This window comes from Danio rerio, chromosome 2 (genome assembly GCF_049306965.1).
Source record: "Danio rerio strain Tuebingen ecotype United States chromosome 2, GRCz12tu, whole genome shotgun sequence".
In the NCBI taxonomy this organism is placed as follows: Eukaryota; Metazoa; Chordata; class Actinopteri; order Cypriniformes; family Danionidae; genus Danio; species Danio rerio.
Window position 1 is genome coordinate 28,833,448 of NC_133177.1, and position 21,333 is coordinate 28,854,780.

Here is a 21,333-nt window from a genome sequence, read left to right on the forward strand (position 1 = left end):
AAAAAGGGGTATTAATATAATTTAAACACCCATATGAGTAAATTTTGTCTTAAATCAAGCAATTTGCAGATTTAACAATGTTTTGTGAATAAACAGTTTTGTTTTTGTCTTACAGCTTATAGCCTCTAACATGGAGGGCAGAAGCAGTCCCAGTGAGGTGCTGGTGTGTAACACCAGTCCAGACAAACCCGGCCCCCCCTCCAGACCCTGCATCAGTGGCTCTGTCAGACCCTACAGCTTCAGTGTCAAATGGGGTATGGCATGTTTGTGCAGATGAAAGCTTCAGTTGCAGCATTTTCTGAATTGGTTTCTGGCTGTGAAGGAAATTGGAAATCTACATTGTTTGAAAGCAAATGCAGTTTGTTGTGCAGTTGAGCCTGACCTTTTAAATTATGAACGCAATAAATATCTGCAAGTATTTATTTATTATTGGTAATGTAAAACAATTAAGTTAAAATGAGAGATTTGGAAATATGCATACAATGTGTGATGTACTTCAGTAGTGCCGTTGCTTTATATCTATCTGACATTGTCTTTATTTTGATGTGTTCATTTGTGATGCGCCCTTTGGTTTTTCCCATTTTTCCAATGCATTCATTGTTTGTAAAGGCAAGCAGGTTGAGGCCTGCCATTGTATTGTGTTCTTAGCATGACAAATCCCACTTTATTTCCTCACAGTAATGAACCAAATAGTTGATTTCTGCTGATGTAAGGACAGATTCCTAAAACTCAGTTTAGACTCTGAGAGTTTTTTACATTAATGCAATGGAATAATACCTTCATGAGGTATCATACCAAATTATTTAATTGATAAATCAAACTTTAGGTTTTAACTCTCACTGCAGCAAAAAACTACTAAAGTTCCTTCTCAATATGAGGAAAAACTGCATTTTAAATGGTAAGTTACCAAATTCCAATATTTTTGGATCTTTTGGGAATCACAACCATATTTAGTCAGTGTCTCATTTTAAGACTTTTGTTGTGCTAAGGAACATGTTTTTATGGTAAACACATGTCCTTATGTTCATATTTCTAAAAGTCTATCTGTATTGTAACTCTGCAGATCCTCCACAAGACAATGGCGGTTCCGAAATCTTGACATACCTCTTGGAGATTTCAGAAGGAAATTCTGATGGTATGTAACAGTGCTGGTAACCATCTACCTACATGTTTATGGAATTTGTGTTTGTCCTTGGCAACTGTTGTCTCAGTTAAATCACGATTATCACAATAAATCTTTCAGATCAACATAGATAATTCCCTAATCTTCTTGTGCTGCCAGTGAAATTAATAAATAACTAATTTATTCATTTTTGCTTTTCGATCAAGAGAAAGTAGGAAATATAGTGGAAATAAGAAAAAAAAACTACAAAATGGGAGAAAATGGTTTTGTATACTTAAAGCAGGTCTAACAATAAACAAGAAAAACAGTACAAAACAAAAGCAAAAAAAAGAAATTAAATGTATATGTAATTATGCAAGGTGTTGATGTGTGGTTATGAATCTGAAATGTACATTTATAAATCATTTATATTATTGATGTTGGAAAAGATTGATTAAGGAGAAAAGGAAAGAATATTATATAAGAAAATTAACAATAATATGGAAATGAATGTTAATGATTTAAAGACAATTCTCATTATATATATTAAATAAAAAAGGAAACAATTTTTAAAAATAGAATGAGACATGAAGAAAAGAAAATGAATGAATAAAAAAAATATATATATATAGATATTATATATTAACAGAGAAGGTAACAATGCGAATTAGAAAAAGGACTATTGAGATTGAGAAAAGTCTTGCAATGGACTGTTGAGAACAGTTATATAAGGTCTGTCTGACTGAGTGAGTGTTGAAAAGTGTTTGCTCTGTGAAATTTTAACTCTTTGATGCCTTTGCAGCAAATCAGTGGGACATTGCGTACAGTGGTCCTGCCACAGAGTGTGAGTGTGAGGACTTGAAACCCGGCACATTGTACAGACTGCGCACCTGCAGCATCAGCACAGGTGGCCACAGCCAGGTAACACATCTACAGTACAACAGCTTACATCACGCTTCAGAATACTTGATTCATACTGACAAAGATGCCCAGGTATATTTGGCCTATACTTCAATCGTTTGAGGGAGATATAAAAAAAAATATTAAATCATAATCTAATTTTCTAAGTATACTTACCTTGTAGTTGTGTTTACACTTTTCTCTGAGTAACTTAAAAGTCTGTCTTCTTTTTTCAATTAGTTTTTTTACATGATGTCTTATAAATGGAAAAGGTTTTAGAATGCCAAATAAAAAGTGCAACTAAACCTCATGTTTACTAATGTACTTCATATTCACTTAATATACTGTTTCAAAATATCCAAATAGACTAAATAGAAGCATAGCTTTGCAGGAAACTTAGTGCAATGATAAAATGTTACTATATGTACTATAAATTCACGTACAAGTATAAAAAAACTATGAAACTAGTAGTGTACTGAGCATATGCTTCAAAATAGTTTTCTTAAGCTATAATTTGTTTAATTGGTTTCAGTAAAAATCAGTAAAAAAAAATAAATGTAAAATTGTAAGGCTACTTGTTGCACAGCTTTTTTGAGTTGACTCAATTTTAACCCACGTACTGCACTTGACTCGGTTTAAGGTTATTCAATTAAGAAAGTTGCCACGCAATGCAAGTTGTAGCTGCAGTACAAGTGGAAAACAAAGTTGTTAACTTTTAAAAGATAGAAAATTAACTGCTGTTATGCTTGTTTTCACAGTGTAGTCTCATGTATTACTGAAAAAAGTATGCTTAATAAGTATGCTTAAGTACTGCTTAAGTATGCTTTATAAAATTAGCTTTAAACATTTATGTTATAATACACGTAGCAAACCTTTTTATTCTTATGGAAATCTCGGCTGCACAGGAGCAGAAAAAAAGTATAATTCAAAAGCACAGACAGTGATTCATTTTACAGTGTTTATTGGCCACCAAAAACATTCATGGTGCAGGGTGAGTGGATTTAATAACTGTTTGACCCTTCTTTAGCAGCAGTAACCTCCATTAAACCTCCAAATGTGACTGTGAACAAAGTTCAGGAGAAATTTTCAACCGTTTTAGTTCAGCAGTATTGTTGAGGTGTCTGCTAGTAGTTGCTCTTTATGCATTTCAGCATGAAATTTTTATTTTTAAAAATAAATTGTTGCTTGTTTGATGTTAAAGCAGACTGTGTTGTGACTTAAGACGGCAAAGATAAAAAGCTTTTTTTTTTGTTCATAGAAATTCAGACTAATACATTATGAATGATAAGTTTAGGACTGGCAATATTAAGATTCTTAAAAGAAGTTTCGGTAACACTTTACAATAAGGTTCATTAGTTAATGCATTTACTAACATGAACTCATCATGAGCAACACATGTACAGCATTTATTAATCATAGTTGAACATTTACTAATGCATTATTAACAACCAAGTCCATGCTTGTTAACATTAGTTAATGCACCACGAGTTAACATGAACTAACAATGAACTACTGTATTGTCATTAACTAACTTTAACTAACATGAACAAATACAGTGGTAGATGTATTGTTCATTGTTTGTTCATGTTAGTACATGCATTAATTAACATTAACTAATGAACCTTATTGTAAAGTGTGACTGAAGTTTCTTATGCTCACCAACATCACATGCAATAAATCTCACTGTTAACAGTTGTTAGTTATAGTTAATGATATTTGGATGCGTAGTCTTGGGTATAGATGTGTAATTCATTCTTGTATCCCTGCAGTGCTCTGAGAGTCTGCCTGTACGTACACTATCTGTAGCTCCAGGACGTTGTCTGCCTCCCAGAATTGTGGGTAAAGCCAAACACAAAGAAGTGCACTTACAATGGGGTGAGTTTCTCTGAATTGCATAAACCCACTGCATAATTCTTTTCTCCCTTTTATACTTTTCTTTCAGTTCCTGTGAGATCAAAAGTATAAATCAGTTGGTATCAGTATGTTAGTCCTAGGGATATCTACCTGATACCTTCCGGTAGGGTGCTTAGAACTTCCATCAAGATTTGTCATCAGCCAGAGCACCGTTTCTTAACTGGGCGTCAATACTGTTTTCAGTGTCTTACAGAGTTTTTTTGTGATGCAAAACTTTAATTTTGAAAGAAAGGCGTTTGTTAAGATTGTTATGCTTCTGTCAAATGCGGTTCAAGTACGAGAGAAAAATGCTCTCTTAATTCAGTGTCTGCTGCCAGATCAGATGCTGAAATATAGCGTCACCGTTCCCGACCTGTCAGCTGTTATAATGTAATCCATGGTTCTTCAATGCACACACACAAACACACAATACCACACTGTGTTATAAAGAGCACATCCTATTACTGGCATGAAGCAGATATGAAAGTCGTGTAATTACCAAAAATTACCATTAAAAGCACGTCACTGACACTATTTTGGCTGTTTTGCATGTTGATTGTAATTGGGAGCAGTTATGTTTCATTAAGCTAGTTTGTGTTTAATGTGTGTTACTGGGACAGTACTGGCTGCGTGTCAAACATTTTTGTTGAATTACATTTGTTTGGGCTGGTTGTATATTTGAAAGAAAGCGAAAATGTTGACTTCAGCGATGACAAGGCTTCATTTAAACGGCACAAGATGCCATCTGACAACGAGAGAAAAATACCTCACAGCTGTTGTTTTCCATCCCATTAGATTGCTTTTTTAAATGATCAATCCAGGAGGTGGCGCTGATCGACAGCAGTATTAGTTCAAAGACATTAAAAGCAAGTAAAATAAATTAAAACTATCATCTCAAAGCTGTCCGAATGTGACTCTTTATAGGCATCAGCTACCAACCTGAAGTTCAAAGCATCCTCCTTACGCATAAACGCAAAGCATAATGGGTAATTTTGTGTTCCAAGAAAAAGGTCTATAAGCTCGAGTGTTCTCCAAAACAGTGAAAAACTTTGCATTTAGAAGATATAAACATTCAAAGCTTCCAGTTTGTCACTTCTGACATTTTTGGCATCACCTTATACTTCAGCTTCACATCAAATCTTCTGACCATCAAATGGTCTCTATCATCTAACATGTCCTGCTCCATTTGATATGCCTCTTATTTGCTTTTAATTTGATGTGCTTGAACCATTCTCACTGGCTGAGCTGTGATAAAAAAACTAAATGACTGGCTGTTTTTTTAAAAGAGGAGGAGCTACTCTACAGTATGTCCAGCTCTTTCTAAACATTTCAGTAAGAATGAAAACACACATCAAACAAAAATGCACATTTCCAAGCGCTTCACTTGACCAATTCAATTCAATTTCAATTTAGCTTTATTTGTATAGCGCTTTTATAATGTAGATTGTGTCAAAGCAGCTTCACATAAATGGTCATAGTAACTGGAACAGTGTAGTTCAGTTTTTAGTGTTTAAGTTCAGTTCAGTTCAGTTTAGCTCAGTTCAGTGTGATTTAAAATCATTACTGAAAGTTCAAATACTGAAGAGCAAATTCATCGATGCATAGCTCTACCAATCCTGAACCATGCGAGCCAGTGGCCATTAACAAGAAATTTTAATGATTTAACCTCTTTATAATAATATCAACATCTGCAATACAATGACATACAGTGCAATACCAGTTGTTGTATCAAGATACAGTGTTGATCTTAGCCTAAAAATCTAAATTTTCCCCTTATTTTCTCCATTTTCTTCAAAATGTCATTCTCAAATCACAACTTGCACATATAGTCTAGTTTTAGACTGTAATGATGCTTTTAAAGTGCGCTTTGCACAGTGAGTTCCTGTGCCAGAGCTATTGGTTGGAAGTTAAAGACTGAACACCTTTAGCACTTACAGTAAACACCCTGTTTCTGATCCATTGGAGCATCATTGTAGACCTGCTGATTCAAGAGTTTTTAGCCTAACACTGGATATTCAGGCCTTCGGTCAGAAAGCAGAAGTTGTAAAGCTGCAATTTTCTCTGCTTGAAAAGAACCTAAAATCCTTTGCTTTCGTCTAAAAGATGAAATGAGGCTGTAATTTTTGGTGCTGGACTGAAGTGCTTTATGTGTGTGTGTGTGTGTTATTTCAGACTGTCCTTCCTCTGAAGGGGCATGCGAGGTGAGCGAGTACAGTTTGGAAATGAGGGAGGGAGTGATGGAGCCAGCTGAGGTCTATCACGGTTCAGATCTGGAGTGCACTGTGGGTAGTTTGCTCCCCGGCGCCACCTACAGCTTCCGCCTTCGTGCTGCCAATGAGGCAGGGGTGAGTGAGGCTTGAGAGTTTGTCATGCAAAATATATCATGAAGTCTAGTCCCAGACTAAAAGTGCTATAGGTCTGAGCTATTTTAGCTGAAAGTTGCGTTGCTTTTGTTTTGTCTCAAGAGGGACACCAGTAATGTTTTAAGCACATTTTGTAAGAATTACTTGCGTGTTCTGATTGACTATGAACTATGGCCTAATCCTGGCTGAAATTGTTTTACGCTGAGTACTTCTTCAGTATTTCTTTTCACTAGCCCATAGTTAAAAATACACAAAACTAATAATATTTTGGTATTTGACAAGTCACTGAAATTATTAATGCTCATCATTATTAATCATCTAAACTAGCCAATCATTATTTTAATCTGTCTGGAATGAGAGGAATCAGTCTAATCATAAATAAAATCTAATGTATGCAATATGAAATCACAACTGCGAGTCATTTTTTATCCCATATAACTTCTCATGATTAAATGTGATTAATGATAAAGTATGTTTTTATGAGAGGTCATAATTAAGAGAGAAAAATATGAAATTTACAATTCATATGAGTGATAATTGACATAAAAAATGAGTTACTAAATATTTACAATGAGATAAAATGGATGGAATGTCATACAGCTTAATTGACAGGTGACTCAAGAAGATGGATTTATGATATAAAAGGTATAAATTAAGTCAAACGACAACTATTTACACAAAATGAAAAGAATTAAGAAGAAGTTATAATTTATTTAAAGTGCAAATTATGAGAACTTTTAGAAGTATTGAAGAAATGGTAATTAACAGAAAAGTTCAGATATTTTATTGCAAAATTATGACAGTCATTAATGACAAAAATCTAAATTGAGAAGTCATAATTGTGACGAATTATAACAAAAATTTGAAAGGAAAATTAAAATGAGTGTAGAAAATTTAGCAGAAATGAAAGTTGATTAATCATAATATTGAATCTCATAATTTCAGTTAAATTTTGTCTCCTAATTTACAAAAAAAAATCATTTTTGGTCCCACTTTATATTAAGTGACCATAACTATTATGTACTTACTCTAAAAAAATATTCATTTAAAAATTACAACTAAAAATTAAAAATGCAGTGTGCTTCTAGTGTAAATATCTGTTTAAATGTTATACTTATGCTTGATTAAATATCTGCATGTAATTACAACGGTAATTATTTCTGTAATTACGTTTAGAATTTCACTGTTGATCCATCTCTTACACCATAACCCACCCTGAAACCTACCCAGATTACCAAACCTGTCCATAGCCCTACCCTTATGCCATCTCGGGTCATACTGTAAATGTGTTCTGCAATTTACATTAGCAACACATTAAGTACATTGTATTTATATTTTGAATTAAGTACGTATTAGTTAAGGACACTTGATAAAAAGTGGGACCCTGGTTTTTATTATATCTTCCACACAAATATTTATATCTTACCCAAGGTTTTCTTTCTTTTAGCTGTTTGGGGAATCAGGGATTAGCTCCATATGTCTTCTGTGATATAGGAGAAACTATCCTTAGTTACACTACACTGTGTCTCTTTTGCAGAAGTGTTAATGCAAAATTTAGAGTAAGCACTAGAGCCAAAGGAGTGAACCTAATCCCTTTCTGTTTACTTTTCATTGTTTGTGTGAGGCGAACTGCCACAAGTAAAGAATCAATGCGTCTCGCATCACTTTGCAGTACTGGAAACATGTTTTGATTTCATAAGGATATAATTCAAGATTGTCTTGGTCTTAAGTGGTTTATTTTGTTTTCACATCCTGATTGAAATGCGCTTAGATGCATTTGGGGCAATTCATGTCATGTGTTGAATGTTAATATGGACTTCTCTCTTTCGTATTCCTCACAGTATGGTCAGTTCTCCGACCCAACAGAAATAACAACTGCAGCTGGTCCTCCAAGCCAGTGTGCGGCACCATCCCTCACCTTAATCTCCAATACATGTGTGCTGATCAGCTGGGAGGTAATTTGTTATATTTATTAAAACACTAATAAGTAGTGCTGTCAGTCAAATCGAATATAACCAAATCCTCACACTTTTTTAATTTAATTGTGAATAATCCTACCTAACAGCTTTTCATTTTAAAATATATTATTGCATTGCAATAATTTCATATTCGATCTTCTAATTAATGTACAAACCACACAAAGTCTGTACATTAGCAGTATTGGAGGAGTTCAGATGCATTTGATGCAAGCGTTTTCTTCTAAAATCTGCATTTTTTCCTCATGTTTATGTTCAGTTAATTCACTTTAAAAAGTCAAGTCGAGCTTTATTGTCATTCCGCTACATGTGTGGATGTACAGAGGAATGAAATGTCATGGCTCACAGGACAGTGGTGCTACAATGATATTTAAAAAAATCTAGCATAACTAACATAAACTATAAGATACTTAACTATACAAATAATACAGGCTATACATGTACTGTATTTGTTACATGAGACTGAGCAATGTTGTGCAGGATATTGTGCATGAGAGGTATTAAAGGTTTAAAATTGGGCAAAATATTGTGTGTTAGATCCACCCAATTTCTACCCGTGTTAGCTCCACCCAATATCTGCCCCTGTGTTAGCTCCACCCAATTTCTGCCCCTGTGTTAGCTCCACCCAATTTCTACCCCTGTGTTAGCTACACCCAATATCGGTTCCTGTGTTACATCCACACAGTTTCTGTCCCTGTGTTAGCTCCACCCAATTTTACCCTTATTTTTAGCACTATTAAACAAAACCTATTAATCAAATGTGCTAATGTGCTCATTTTGACAGCAATAGTGCTAAGAGATAGATCTCGCATTAACATATTCAAACTCAATATAGAAATACAGTCAGTGCCGACCTTCAGATACCACTTTGATTCATACCAGCCTATGATTTATCATGTCTTTCTTTCTCTCAGAGTCCAGAGAGCTCAGGGGCCGATATCTCCGAGTACCGTCTGGAATGGGGCAGAGAGGAAGAACCCATGGAGCTGATCTACTGCGGCCCTGAAACACAGCGCGAGATCTCAGACTTGACACCCGCCACGCATTACTACTGCAGACTACAGGTAGCACAGCCGATCAGGCCTTCATCTCACTTACGTCACATTTATTGTTCAGCAATAATTTTTTCAGTGTAGAGCAATTACAAATAAACAAAAGATTATTAAAACTAAATTCTTTAATTATTTCCTTCTGAAATGTGCTGTGCCGTTGAGTTTAAATCATTTCATTTTATTATTTATTTACACTTTGTTTTAAGATGTTCTTGTTACAGTTTACGTGAACATTTTAACCCTTATTTACATGGTTATAGTAAAATAGTTTATAGTAAAATGGTTATAGCTAATAGTTTTATGTTCAATCCACTTTTTTTGTAAAAACGAGTAAATTAACTTAATCCTTTATGTTGTCCCAACACAAATTAGGATTAAGGTTAAATATATTGTTAACTGTATGTAATAATGCATAATATACTGTTATTACTATAGTAAGAACATGTAAACTATTAAAAAATGACACTGCAAATCAATGTTTTAGATGTTTCTTTGTCATTCTTTTTGTCTTTCATTTGTCTTTTTATTGTCCTTCATTCGTTTGTTCGTTCATGTATTCATTAATTAATTAATTCATTCGTTCTACTCCAGCATCACCATTCAAACTAAAATTAGAAACTAGTTGAAACTTGAATTGGATTTTCTTTAAGAATCTAGCATTCGCTCTTCAGACCGTTTTAGCTATTTTAGTCAGTTAATTATGAGCAGAGTTGTAAAAGTGTGACAGGAGAAGTTGAAAAGAACAATGAATTGTGCCCCTTCATTAACTGCATCCTCTTGCGCACTGAGGCTGTAAAAAGGTTTAAGTCATTATGTTTTAAATATATGAGCTGGTGACAGTCAGGGCAAGATTATATTAAATGACAAGTTTAATATGAGGATTAACGATATATTGGTCACTGTAATAGTTTTAATTTATTGGGAAATATAGTCATGTAGCTCAATGGGAAAAAAAAGAAGTGGAATGAGATATAAAAATAGTTAGAATATATATATATATATATATATATATATATATATATATATATATATATATATATATATATATATATATATATATATATATATATATATATATATTATTTTTTTTTATTAAACTGAAGAAAATATTTAGAATTGTATGCTGATAAACAAGACATAAAAATTGTCAAGAGTAAGTGTATGGTCTCTTAATTCTTAAGCTGACATTTACTATTATTTCACAGAACTGTCAGTGAATTATAAGATTTAATTGTGATTAACAGCTGTGACACTATTAAAGTAAATTTTCAGTGAAAGGAAACTAAAATTATTATATTGCAAACTTGTCTGGATGCCATTATTCAGTGTCATTATCATTTACTGATTGTTTTGAGAAAACAAACAAGTTAAATTCAATAAACGTACAAGACTTTTAACATTATTAAATGTCCTCATGAGTCTCTCAATTTGAAACAATGGATCTCAAAATCATTTGATGAAAGGGTTCAAATAAACAAAAGCTGAAAGCTATAGAATTATTAAGACCTGAATAATTTTTCTGACGAACAGTGGGCATTTTATCTGCAGGACAAACAAGGGACTCATGAATAATAATCACAAAAAAGAAATTTCATTGGTCCTTTAAGAATCAAGTGTATGCAAACTTTTGCAAGTATTATTATTACAGTATTATTTTCTATTGTGAACAACATAAAAGCATATTTTACAATGTGTGGAGTATTGTATTCAGGCAAGTACTAATTAAAAAATAACACTCATTTTGTATAATCTCTTCTAAGACCTGTTTACACCAAGCACAGTAACTATGAATATAACAATAAACATTTTCGTCCATGCTGACAAACAGTTAAATAAAATAAATGATTATAAAAACGATTGTATTATAAAAAGAATTGTTTTCTTGTTAGTTTGTTTGTTTTTTTGTGGCACATTGTAACCAACAGATATCTTCAGTTTGCTACTAGCGCATATGACCTGTGAATCTTCATTTAAAAATGTGTTAATCTAATCAAGCAAATGTAGAGATCATAGTCAGTGTGGGAAAATAAAAACAACAAATTATTACCAAGCATTTTCAAAATAAAAAGTTTTAAGCTGAAATTAGCTTAGGATACTGAAGTAGTTTTATATTTATACTTTTTTGCCAGCCTTGCTTAAATAACTTCCATATATGTCAGTGTTTCATCAATTATTAGCTGAGAAAAAAAATTCGGAAAGTGATCCCAACAATATAGTTTGTCTACATCGCTATAGTTGTGGTCGGGACTTTGCTGTTGTTTTACATTTCGAACCACTTTTATAACTCTTTATAGTCATCATGCTTGGTGTGAACGTGTCATTAGTTCATTAAAATATTTAGGGTTTTGCAGATTCTGCAAGGTTTATGCAAAACAAATCTTTAGTTTAAGTTCCAATTCTAACTATTAACTATTATCCACCTATTATAAATAAATTGTCTATTTATTAGTAATATTCAGAATGATTGCATTCCACATCCCTTATCCTACCAGCACCAAAACATAACTACTACTATGATAACTAATTAATAAGCAGCCAATTAGTACTTAAGCTAAAAGTCATTGTTAATGGTTTGTTAATATTGAGGATTTCATCTCAAAATAATGGGTGTCCCCACATCTCTTATTAAAGCAAATTGACCTTTCGTCTTGTGTTTTAAGGCGGCGAATCAGGCAGGTGCAGGACCCTACAGTGAGCATGTGTGCTGTCAGACACCCGCCACAGTGCCCGATCCGGTCTCAGTGCTGTCTGTACTGGAGCATGACCCCACTGATAGCGGCGTCTACTCGCCCTCCACGTGCCTGGCTTTGAAATGGGACGAGCCCTGCAACAACGGAGCCGAGATCGTGTCTTACACTCTTAAAATGGGAGAGCAGCTCATCAGCCTGAGCAACAGCACCTGCCATGTCCTGCAAAACCTTCAGCCAGACACTGAATACAGGTATGTGCAGAACCAACATGCTTTGAAAGGTCATTTAATCTCCATGTTCGATAGTTAGTTTCTAACATGGAATGCTATTAAACATGTGAATGATAAAACTGTGCAGTGAAAGGGGGAGGAGGTGAGACACACAATGCAACAGAATCTTTGAACTCAGACGGTTTTATTTCCCTCATTGAGTTGAAAGCATAAATAGCTTCCCACAAAGGCAGTCTGCAATTCAGTATTATGCACAACAAAAGTTCTACTATAGATGGTTTTGCAAGCTCACAGTTGGAGTGTGTGATATTTATCATCTACAATAAAATTATAATTGGAGTTCGATCAGTGTGTGTGAGCTGACATTGTCAAGTATGTCATTTGCTTTTCTCTGAGTTTAGAAGCATTTACTGCACGACGAAGCCTATTATAATACAGTTAGAATGACTACATTATGCAAGCTCTGTAAACCTGACATGTCTTCGTATGGTATTTTATATATTAGTGATATCACACAAGCAAGAGTTTTCCTGAATGTTTTAATTGTATACACAATATTGTCTTTCATTTCGAGGTTTGGACAAATAATTCTAAAGGCAGAATATTTGTGCAACATTACTATTTATTTCTAAAACAATCAATCCATTAAAAAAATCTGATTAAAAGAAGTCAGTTTTTGAAGAGTCAGTGATTCATATAAATAAAACAGCCATTATGAGAAAATCATTTAAATCAGTGTTTCTCAACCACGTTCCTGGAGGCCCACTAGCACTGCATGTTTTAAATGTCTCCTTTGTCTGTTAAACCCATTACAGGTCTTTCAGTCTCTGCTAATGAGCTGATGATCTGAATCAGGTGTGTTTTTTAAGGAGACATGGAAAATGTGCATAGCTGATGGTCCTCCAGGAATGTGGTTGAGAAACACTGATTTAAATATCAGATTAAGTGAACCACTTATTTATACAGGGACTTGCTGCCACCTACTGACAGTTTAACTCTAAAATTTAATGCACATACACAGGCATTTCATATTTGTGTTCGAAATAAAAATATACATTATAATATGTACAGTACACGGTTACAAATTTAAACAGTTTTACCTTTTATTTTGTATTATGCCCTTACAAGAAGGGCAAAAACATATTCCAAACAGAAACTGTGAATGCATCTCCCACTTATACCAGCTTCAGTTTATACAAAAGTTTTTCTTCTCCTTTATGATTGTGAGTGTCAGCATCAAGGCTTTTAAAACAGTGGTTGCCTAGCAACATAAAAAGAGCAGCCCACTGTCCTTATTTCTAAAGACACAAAAAGGTAGTGCGGTGTGCTTTGCATTTTCAGAAGTGAAGAGTGCGTTCATTATAAAATCTTTACAATCTCATTCAGCTCAACAAGTTGTCATCCCTGACCCTGACATCATATTAGATTAAACAATCAATTATTACATCTCAACAATCATTGTTTGGCAAATCTCAAGACCTTATGCCAATCTATTTCAAAATGATTCTGCTATTGTGAAGTCTGAAACCAACATTACAGCTATTAGGAAAAATTTTAATGTACCATTACTTACCAAAAAAGATGTGTATTTAGTAATTGTTTAAGGCCATTTGGCATCCTTTACCTTCTCATCAGTCACATGCAGTCTTAACAGTCTCAGTAATTTTGAGTGACGATTTTGTGAAATTTTGGTCGCTTTTAATGCCTTCACACTACATTTTTAATTTGAATATATCTGCATCCATTTTATGAGGTCAATCTGTCTGATGCTATGCGCGATTTGATTGGTCAGGAATTTGATTGTTCTACTTGCCCAATCTCTGTTAATTTACACTGCTGGAATCAGCAGCTCATGCTTTCCTGAACAATTAAGTGATTTGTCTTTTCATAGGAAAATGACATGCATTCTGGTGAATAATTATTAGATAACAATTGGTCATTGATGCATTATAGCTATAATAAAATGTAACATTTTAACGACAACCCCAAACTGAGTGTGTGAGTGAGCTGGACAAACCACCTGTAGAAAGCACACTCTTTCATCTCTTTGACACTTTAACCAACACCTTCACCAGTTTTGCACATTTTCACCAGACAGGTTCTTTAAAAAACATTTTTGAAGTGTGCTTCACACAGGTGAGTGGCCTTGACCTGTAGAATCTTTTTCTCTCCATTAAAAAAATACTTCCCCTTACTCTAGCATCTTATTCTTTGAACACTAAAGCCTAGTTCACAGTACAGGATTTTAAGCCTGATTTGAGGCCGATTTGAAAGTTAACGAGCTCTCAGACAGATCGGGCTGTGATCGGGGAAAAATCTGTGGGTGCTCGGCACTCTGCAGTCTTTATGTGTGAAATACTGAAGGACGCATCCAAGAGGCTCGCTAAAGCGTCGCCGACACCTCGCAGATGAAAATCCAATATCTACAATGTTGAATATTCCAAAGCAGTCGGCCGACTTGACCCCACGTGCGGTCAGATGTAGTGACGAGCTGCAGCCAATGAGAGAGAAGGAGCTCAACAGAAACGTCTGTAATTGGCCCAAATGGGCATCGATACTCTCATATCTTTCTGCATGTTAACAGTGAAACTAGAATTCTATAACTATTATAATTACTATACTGGTCATTCTGACCATTCTCAGATAAGACGTCATATTGTCACGTCAGATTTACATTCAAAACTTCAAATGAGAAAAAATTCAAAACTCTGTATCTATCCACTTGAACCTTGCAGATGATTTAACCCGCTGAAGCATCAGCTGACTTTTTAAATGCTCCTTTAAAAGCTTGAAACGGTGTCAGTGATGTAATCAGCACACAAGCAGCCAATAGTGTTCATCGTTTTCTATCCGCCGCGCTTGTTCCCGCTTTCGACAAAACTAAAAACCACCCAGCTATACAGAGTCCTCCTGACAGCCTATAACAAGCTGTCTGTATAAACATGCACACACACATACACACAGCACCAAGCAAGTGACAACAGACAGCATCACGCTCTCTCATTCACACAAATACATACGCGATATTGTTAGCCTGCCTGCTCCCGTTCAAAATACACCAGTTACCGACCGCTCGGACTTTATTCGGAAGTTTATTCCCATGCCGCAAGAAATCTGCTCTGGTCCCACGAGAATGCAGACCTCTGGTGCTTGACCCCCCTCTTGTGGATCATTTACCACAGCAACTAAAAGACACAAAATCAAGTCATGTAGTGTGAACTGCACATCGATCTGCCGATGTTTAAAATCTTGTAGTGTGAACTAGGCTTTACAGTTCATTGTATAATCATTATCTCTTGTGTGTACTGCCTCTTGTTGAATTGGTGAATGCTTCCTCAGTTGTTTCGCTTTGGACAAAAGCGGCTGCTAAATGTAAAATAAAGACCATTTCAAACCCGGCAGGTAGGAAATAATGACTAAACTACCCCGATTAATATTCAAACTAACAGTTGATAACATTATTACACAAATATACCTCTAATTAAATCTCTAAATGTGTAGTTTAGTGTCTCATCTGCAATTAAACAAACACATATACAACCAGGAACCAGTAACACTTCCAGTCTGTCCACTAGATCACTTTTTTCATCTGGTGATTCACACAAGCACTTCTTAAATTATAGTAAACTTAACTAATGGCAACTTCGCTTTCTGATTCCCTGCGAGGCGGATCCGTGTCCTGCAGAGAGTAGTTATGCTTCATCTCGACTCTCATTGGCATTCTACAGAGTTGTCCATTTCAACCAAGCCTGACGCCAAAACCACGTCACCCCCGCTGCCTGTTTCCTCCCGCAGCCCAGGATGACGGTGGGTAAACAGCAGCGTGTTAATGATGCTAATCGGACGCTAATGAAAGGAGAAGGCCAGAGGGCAGAGTTTGTGTGTGTGGATCTATGAAATGCTGTCCATAACAGGACATCTCTCACTGCATGGGGCCGCGCAGTCTCCATCAGCCAGCTTATGCAAACCGTGTTTTTGTCTGAGAGCTGTGATTATGCTCTTTAAATTAGTGACTTGCATGCAGCTGATTTTATTCCACTTTCATCCAACTTTTCATCCACTCCTGCTGATTTTTGTAATTTTCTTTTTGCCTACTCCCACTTAATTTACACTACTTTTTAAGAACGTTTGATGTCAGGAACTAGTTTTGACAGACAAGTAATACTTTTTATTCACAAATGTTTATTTTTGAGTAGCAAATCAGCAAATTAGAACGATTTCTATAAAATATTTTGTGACACTGTAGACTGGAGTGATAATGATGAACATTTAGCTTAACCCTGACATAAATATATAATTAATTATATGTATGTGTGTATGTATGTGTGTGTATATATATATATATATATAGAAATAAAAAAAGACTAGAATATATAAAATACAAAAGGTTTTTAAATGTGTTTATTATTTATTAAAATTTACAATATTAAAGTGTTGTTTTATAAATTAAACAGCCTTATTTTTAGGATAAGTGACTTATTTTAAATCACCCCGTTATGCATTATAAAAGGTCATGTTTTGGTTTTGGGGGTCTCCATGATATGGCTGATATGCATACAAGGTCAAAAAACACTTTCATTGTCTTACAATATGCATTTATTTTTACCTATCCCAACGACTCCCATATGATTTGTTCAGCGGTTAATTTGTTCCCAAACCCCCCTCCTGTGCATAAGACTAATCTGTGCTGATTGGTCCAATGAACCAGTCTGTTTAGCCAACTGTTTTCAGCGCGAGATGGAGAGAAACACCCACAGTATATGGACTTTACTAGAACCATGTTAAGCTGCTTTGACACAATCTACATTGTGAAAAGCGCTCTATAAATAAACATGAATTGAATTGAATTATATGTGTGAGCCCAGTCCAAGAGTGCATTAAAGCTACGCAGTTAAACAATGTAATAACAATAATACATAAGTAATAACAATCATACACATTCTGTGTTAATCCACACAGTGGCAACATTTAAACTATTTTGAAAATTGACCGCGCCTTATTGATGTTGACAAATTCAGGCAAAAGATCCGAACAAAGGATGAAGCATTCATCTGAATCCGAGTTGACTCAACCAATAGTCAAAGAATCAATGGTTTTAAACATGGTGCACGGTGCACTTTCAGATTTAAACTAAAGCTGGATATTTCCATTCAGTTAGAGCTGTGTTGCACACTGCATGGATTATTGTAACCATTATTATTACATTCAAATATAAGCATTTCGTGCTTATTCAAACTTAAGAAAATATAAAACTTGTTTTTCCAGGAGTCATCTTATTGTCAGTATCTCAGTTTCTTATTCTCATACCATAAAACATGAAGACAACCTATATCAGCTCCATTTTTATTAGTAAAGCAGCACAAATGAAATCTTAAAACAGATAGCTGTTAGTTGTATTTACATCAATATAAATCTATAATTTCAGACACTTCTAAAGACTTTTTTAACAGCTCTACTATTTTCTGTCTGTGTATGTTATTTAGCATTCTAGCCATGTTCAATATAGATCCATGTGTATGAGGATCAGGGTTTATTTTTTGGTTTTATGCTTGACCATTCTATTATGTCCATCTGTTGTGTTTATCTTGCTTTCAGTTTGCGTTCTCATAACAGCGCCCTCTGTGTGTTTTCATTTTCTGCTTTTGTCCATGTAACATTGACACAAATTTGCTTTATTTTTTACATATTAATTATTGGTAGCTTAGAATCAAATAATGAATAGAATTCCAACCAAAGGCAGGATTGCGCTGACAGATTCCATTATCTGATAGCAGATCTCCGGTGATGATCCGCTGGTGATCTCCTGCTAGTGCTCTGACTCAACTTATAGAGGTGTAAACTCTGTTGTGTACCCTGCTCAGACAAAAGAAGCTGTGTCCAGTATGTTTAACACCTCAAATCTTACTGTAAATATAGTTTGATTTATGTCACCTTGATCTCTGCTCTGATTACCATTCATGTTGAAAATGCTTAATTGTAAGTGACTTATTGATAGTTTGAAGCGATAGTATATGTTCTATACTAAAAAATGTGACTTTGGACCACAAAATTGCTCATAATTTTATTATTATCATTAGGATTTATACATTTCAGTGATCTATAATCTGTTAGGATAGGACAATATTTGGAAATATTTGGAGTTTGCCAATATTCAATAATTCAATATATTATGATAATGAACATGTACAGTATTGATATTGTGGGCACTACAAAATACCACAAATAATTGTTTATTATTTTATTTTTTTAATGGCTTTTAACTGCATTACAGCACCAAATGCTTGGAAACTTAATTGATTAATTAACTTAAAAGTTCAAACATTAACATTTTAACATGTTAATTAGCCTACTACATGCTGAAATATTGATTGAAAATTCTGTGACTATTTATAGACCTGTTGTTCATTAACACTGTGCAGTAAGGCTTCAGTAATAGTCCAGATAACTCACAATGAGAACTTCAAAAGTTGTTATTAATCTTGGCTTATGTTAATTAGTTGATGCTTAGTATTATAGTCTGATTACAAGTCATTATCATTGTATTATTTTTTGTTAGTAACTAATAGTTTAATTAGCATTTTTAAAACTAATATTAGTAACTGTAATAAATCTGACCTCACTTTTGTTTTTTAATCCATTAACTAATGTTTCGTAATGACCTATTAACTAGTGTCACCTATTGTACTTTATAATCATTTTCTATTTAAATTTGGTTGACACATTTGTTTACTCTGAACACAAATATACAATAAAGCAATGCAATAATTGTTTTTTTTCTTATGCCTGTTAAAGTAACCCTTTTTGCAGCTTAGGACAATATTGTGTTAATACCACTTACAGTACCTTGGTAAAAGCTTCAACAATTAATTGCAGCAAAAACATTTGATAACGTCATAAGCCTAATATTTACAATTAACTAATGCATTGTAATGTGTGTTAAACTGCTACAAATGTAAATAGAATCACTGTGTTTTTTCAAATTCTCAGAGCAGAGATCAATGACTAAAGTTTGGAAGTGTAGATGTACTGAAAATATCTTTGAATTCCAAATACAGGAAACCATTAATTCACAAATGATTAAGAACAACATCATTGAAAAACAGAATAAACATACACTCGAAAAAAGTGTTGAACAAACTTAATTAAAATAATGGAAAAATTTTTTCATGAAATTGAATAGTTATAAGTTATTTTAATTTATTAAGTATTTGTTGTTTCAAATTATTTTACATAAATAGAAACCAAAAGAAAAATTAGTTTCAAACAAATTATCATTTTCATTTGAATGAGCAGAATTTTGAATTATTTATTATGAAACAAATTGCACCTGCCTACAATTGACTGAGACTGATCTCAGAACTAGTATTAGCACAGCTGCGGCTCACTGAGTGAATTAACAAACAATATTGTTTTGAATGAAACTGCAAACACCCAAAGCCTGAGTGCTTTTCGTCTTCAAGGTGGTAACATCAAAACTCAAAACCTCACGTGAAATTCTTTAAAATTTCTAAAACTAAGTGTGGTTTAAACTCCAACAAGTATTTTTCTTAACTCAAACACCAAAGATTTTCTCTTTTTCTTCAACTTTTCCCCTCATGTCAAGCATGCTGGGATATACACAGCAGTTACACCAACACTAATCATTCATGTTTTACCAACACAAAACAATTAAGTTGACTTCATCTTTTACAAATTTAAGTGGATTGAACATAAAACAAATAAATTGTCCAAAAAAACTGTACAACTGTAGCTTGAACAAGTGTAAACAACAGGGTTGTTAAAATGATTCCCATTTGTGTACAAATTGCCCCAAAAATGCTGTTGTCATTTCATTGAACCCTTTTTAGTGAAAAACAAGAATCTGAACTCACTGTAAGTGAATGAGGAGCGGATGCTTGAGGCAGACAGACGTGGTGAGACTGTACAGTCATTTGATCACTCTTAGATCGATTATGTCTTTGTCATTAGCGCCGTAAAGAGTAATGAAATCTTGCGAAAGGTTAAAGTATGTTTTGTTTTCAGTTAAATGTCAAGCAAGTGGTCTGCTGTTTTGGCAGAGCTGCAGTTCATTCCAGTCCAGACTACAGACTACAGAGCTCCATATTTTTGCTAAGCCCAAAAATTGATTTTGGTTCCATTTGATTTAATAACATGACAAGGCATTATCCATGAATGATGGGCTGCTTCTCAAAGCACTTTCAGCCGACAAATATAAATTTGATAAAGCTGGGCAGGGTGAAAGTTAAGGAAGTTATTTGCATCCTCAAGTGAGCAAGGCTCAGCTTGACACGTCTTATCACTTCCTACACTCTGTGTGAGAGATCGACCTCTTATCTTACATTATGGCAGGTGAAGCTACAAAAAAATGGGTGAAAGCAGCTGTTGTCATTAAGAGAAAGTCAATTGTTTTGATTTTAGTACAGTCAGAATTTCATTAATGGTTTAATTGTTAATCAAATAATAATTATAGTGAATTAACTTTGCATTAAAGGGTCACGAAACAACAAAACGCATTTTTTGAGCTGTTGACAGTCGTATATGTGTCCCACACTGCTAAAAGCACTATTAGGACACATATTTCAATAAAAAGTGAAAATTGGTTGTTTTTGCCTTATTTCGAGCAAATTCATACTTTCAGTTTGAAACTAATTTTTGAAGCTGTGTCACAGCCATGAGATCTTAGCGTGTATTCCATCGTGTAGATTGGACATTTGTACCTGGGAGTACCTTATTACGTCTCTGAGTGTGCTGCATTTATTCATGAGTAAGACTTGGTTCAAACTAATCAGCGTGCTCTATTGTGTATGCGGTGCAACCTTATTAATATGCATGATAGCTTCGAAGACTGTTGTTACCTGTTACAGTGTTACAGACGGCAGAGAGACGGGAGCAACATGAATTGTTTGGAGTTACGGGTCGTTTGTACGGAGAAATCTGGATTTCCCGCTTGTCTCCTTTTAATAAAGACGCAACTCCAGTTGGTGTTGATTGTCCTGTCTCTACAGATTTGGTGAGCGAGCGACTAGTGGTCTTTGTTTAATTCAGAGGCAAAGTTAGTTCGTATCGTCCGCAGTACTCTTTCAGTGTTTAAAGATGGATCTTAGTCAAATGATTTCTAAGTTAATAA

The 21,333-nt window shown here is 34.4% G+C and overlaps 1 protein-coding gene across 3 annotated transcripts in view; it reads left to right on the forward strand.

The window, feature by feature from the left end:
• fndc3ba (fibronectin type III domain containing 3Ba) overlaps positions 1 to 21,333 on the forward strand; it is a 230,683-nt gene that overhangs the window by 184,087 nt on the left and 25,263 nt on the right. For all 3 annotated transcript variants that reach the window (XM_005163404.6, XM_073920500.1, NM_001159832.1), the window contains 8 exons: positions 116 to 254; positions 1,064 to 1,135; positions 1,905 to 2,023; positions 3,772 to 3,877; positions 6,068 to 6,240; positions 8,100 to 8,213; positions 9,149 to 9,298; positions 11,947 to 12,227. In XM_005163404.6, coding sequence (XP_005163461.1) covers positions 116 to 254; positions 1,064 to 1,135; positions 1,905 to 2,023; positions 3,772 to 3,877; positions 6,068 to 6,240; positions 8,100 to 8,213; positions 9,149 to 9,298; positions 11,947 to 12,227 — 1,154 coding nt within the window. The remainder of the gene's footprint in view (positions 1 to 115; positions 255 to 1,063; positions 1,136 to 1,904; positions 2,024 to 3,771; positions 3,878 to 6,067; positions 6,241 to 8,099; positions 8,214 to 9,148; positions 9,299 to 11,946; positions 12,228 to 21,333) is intronic.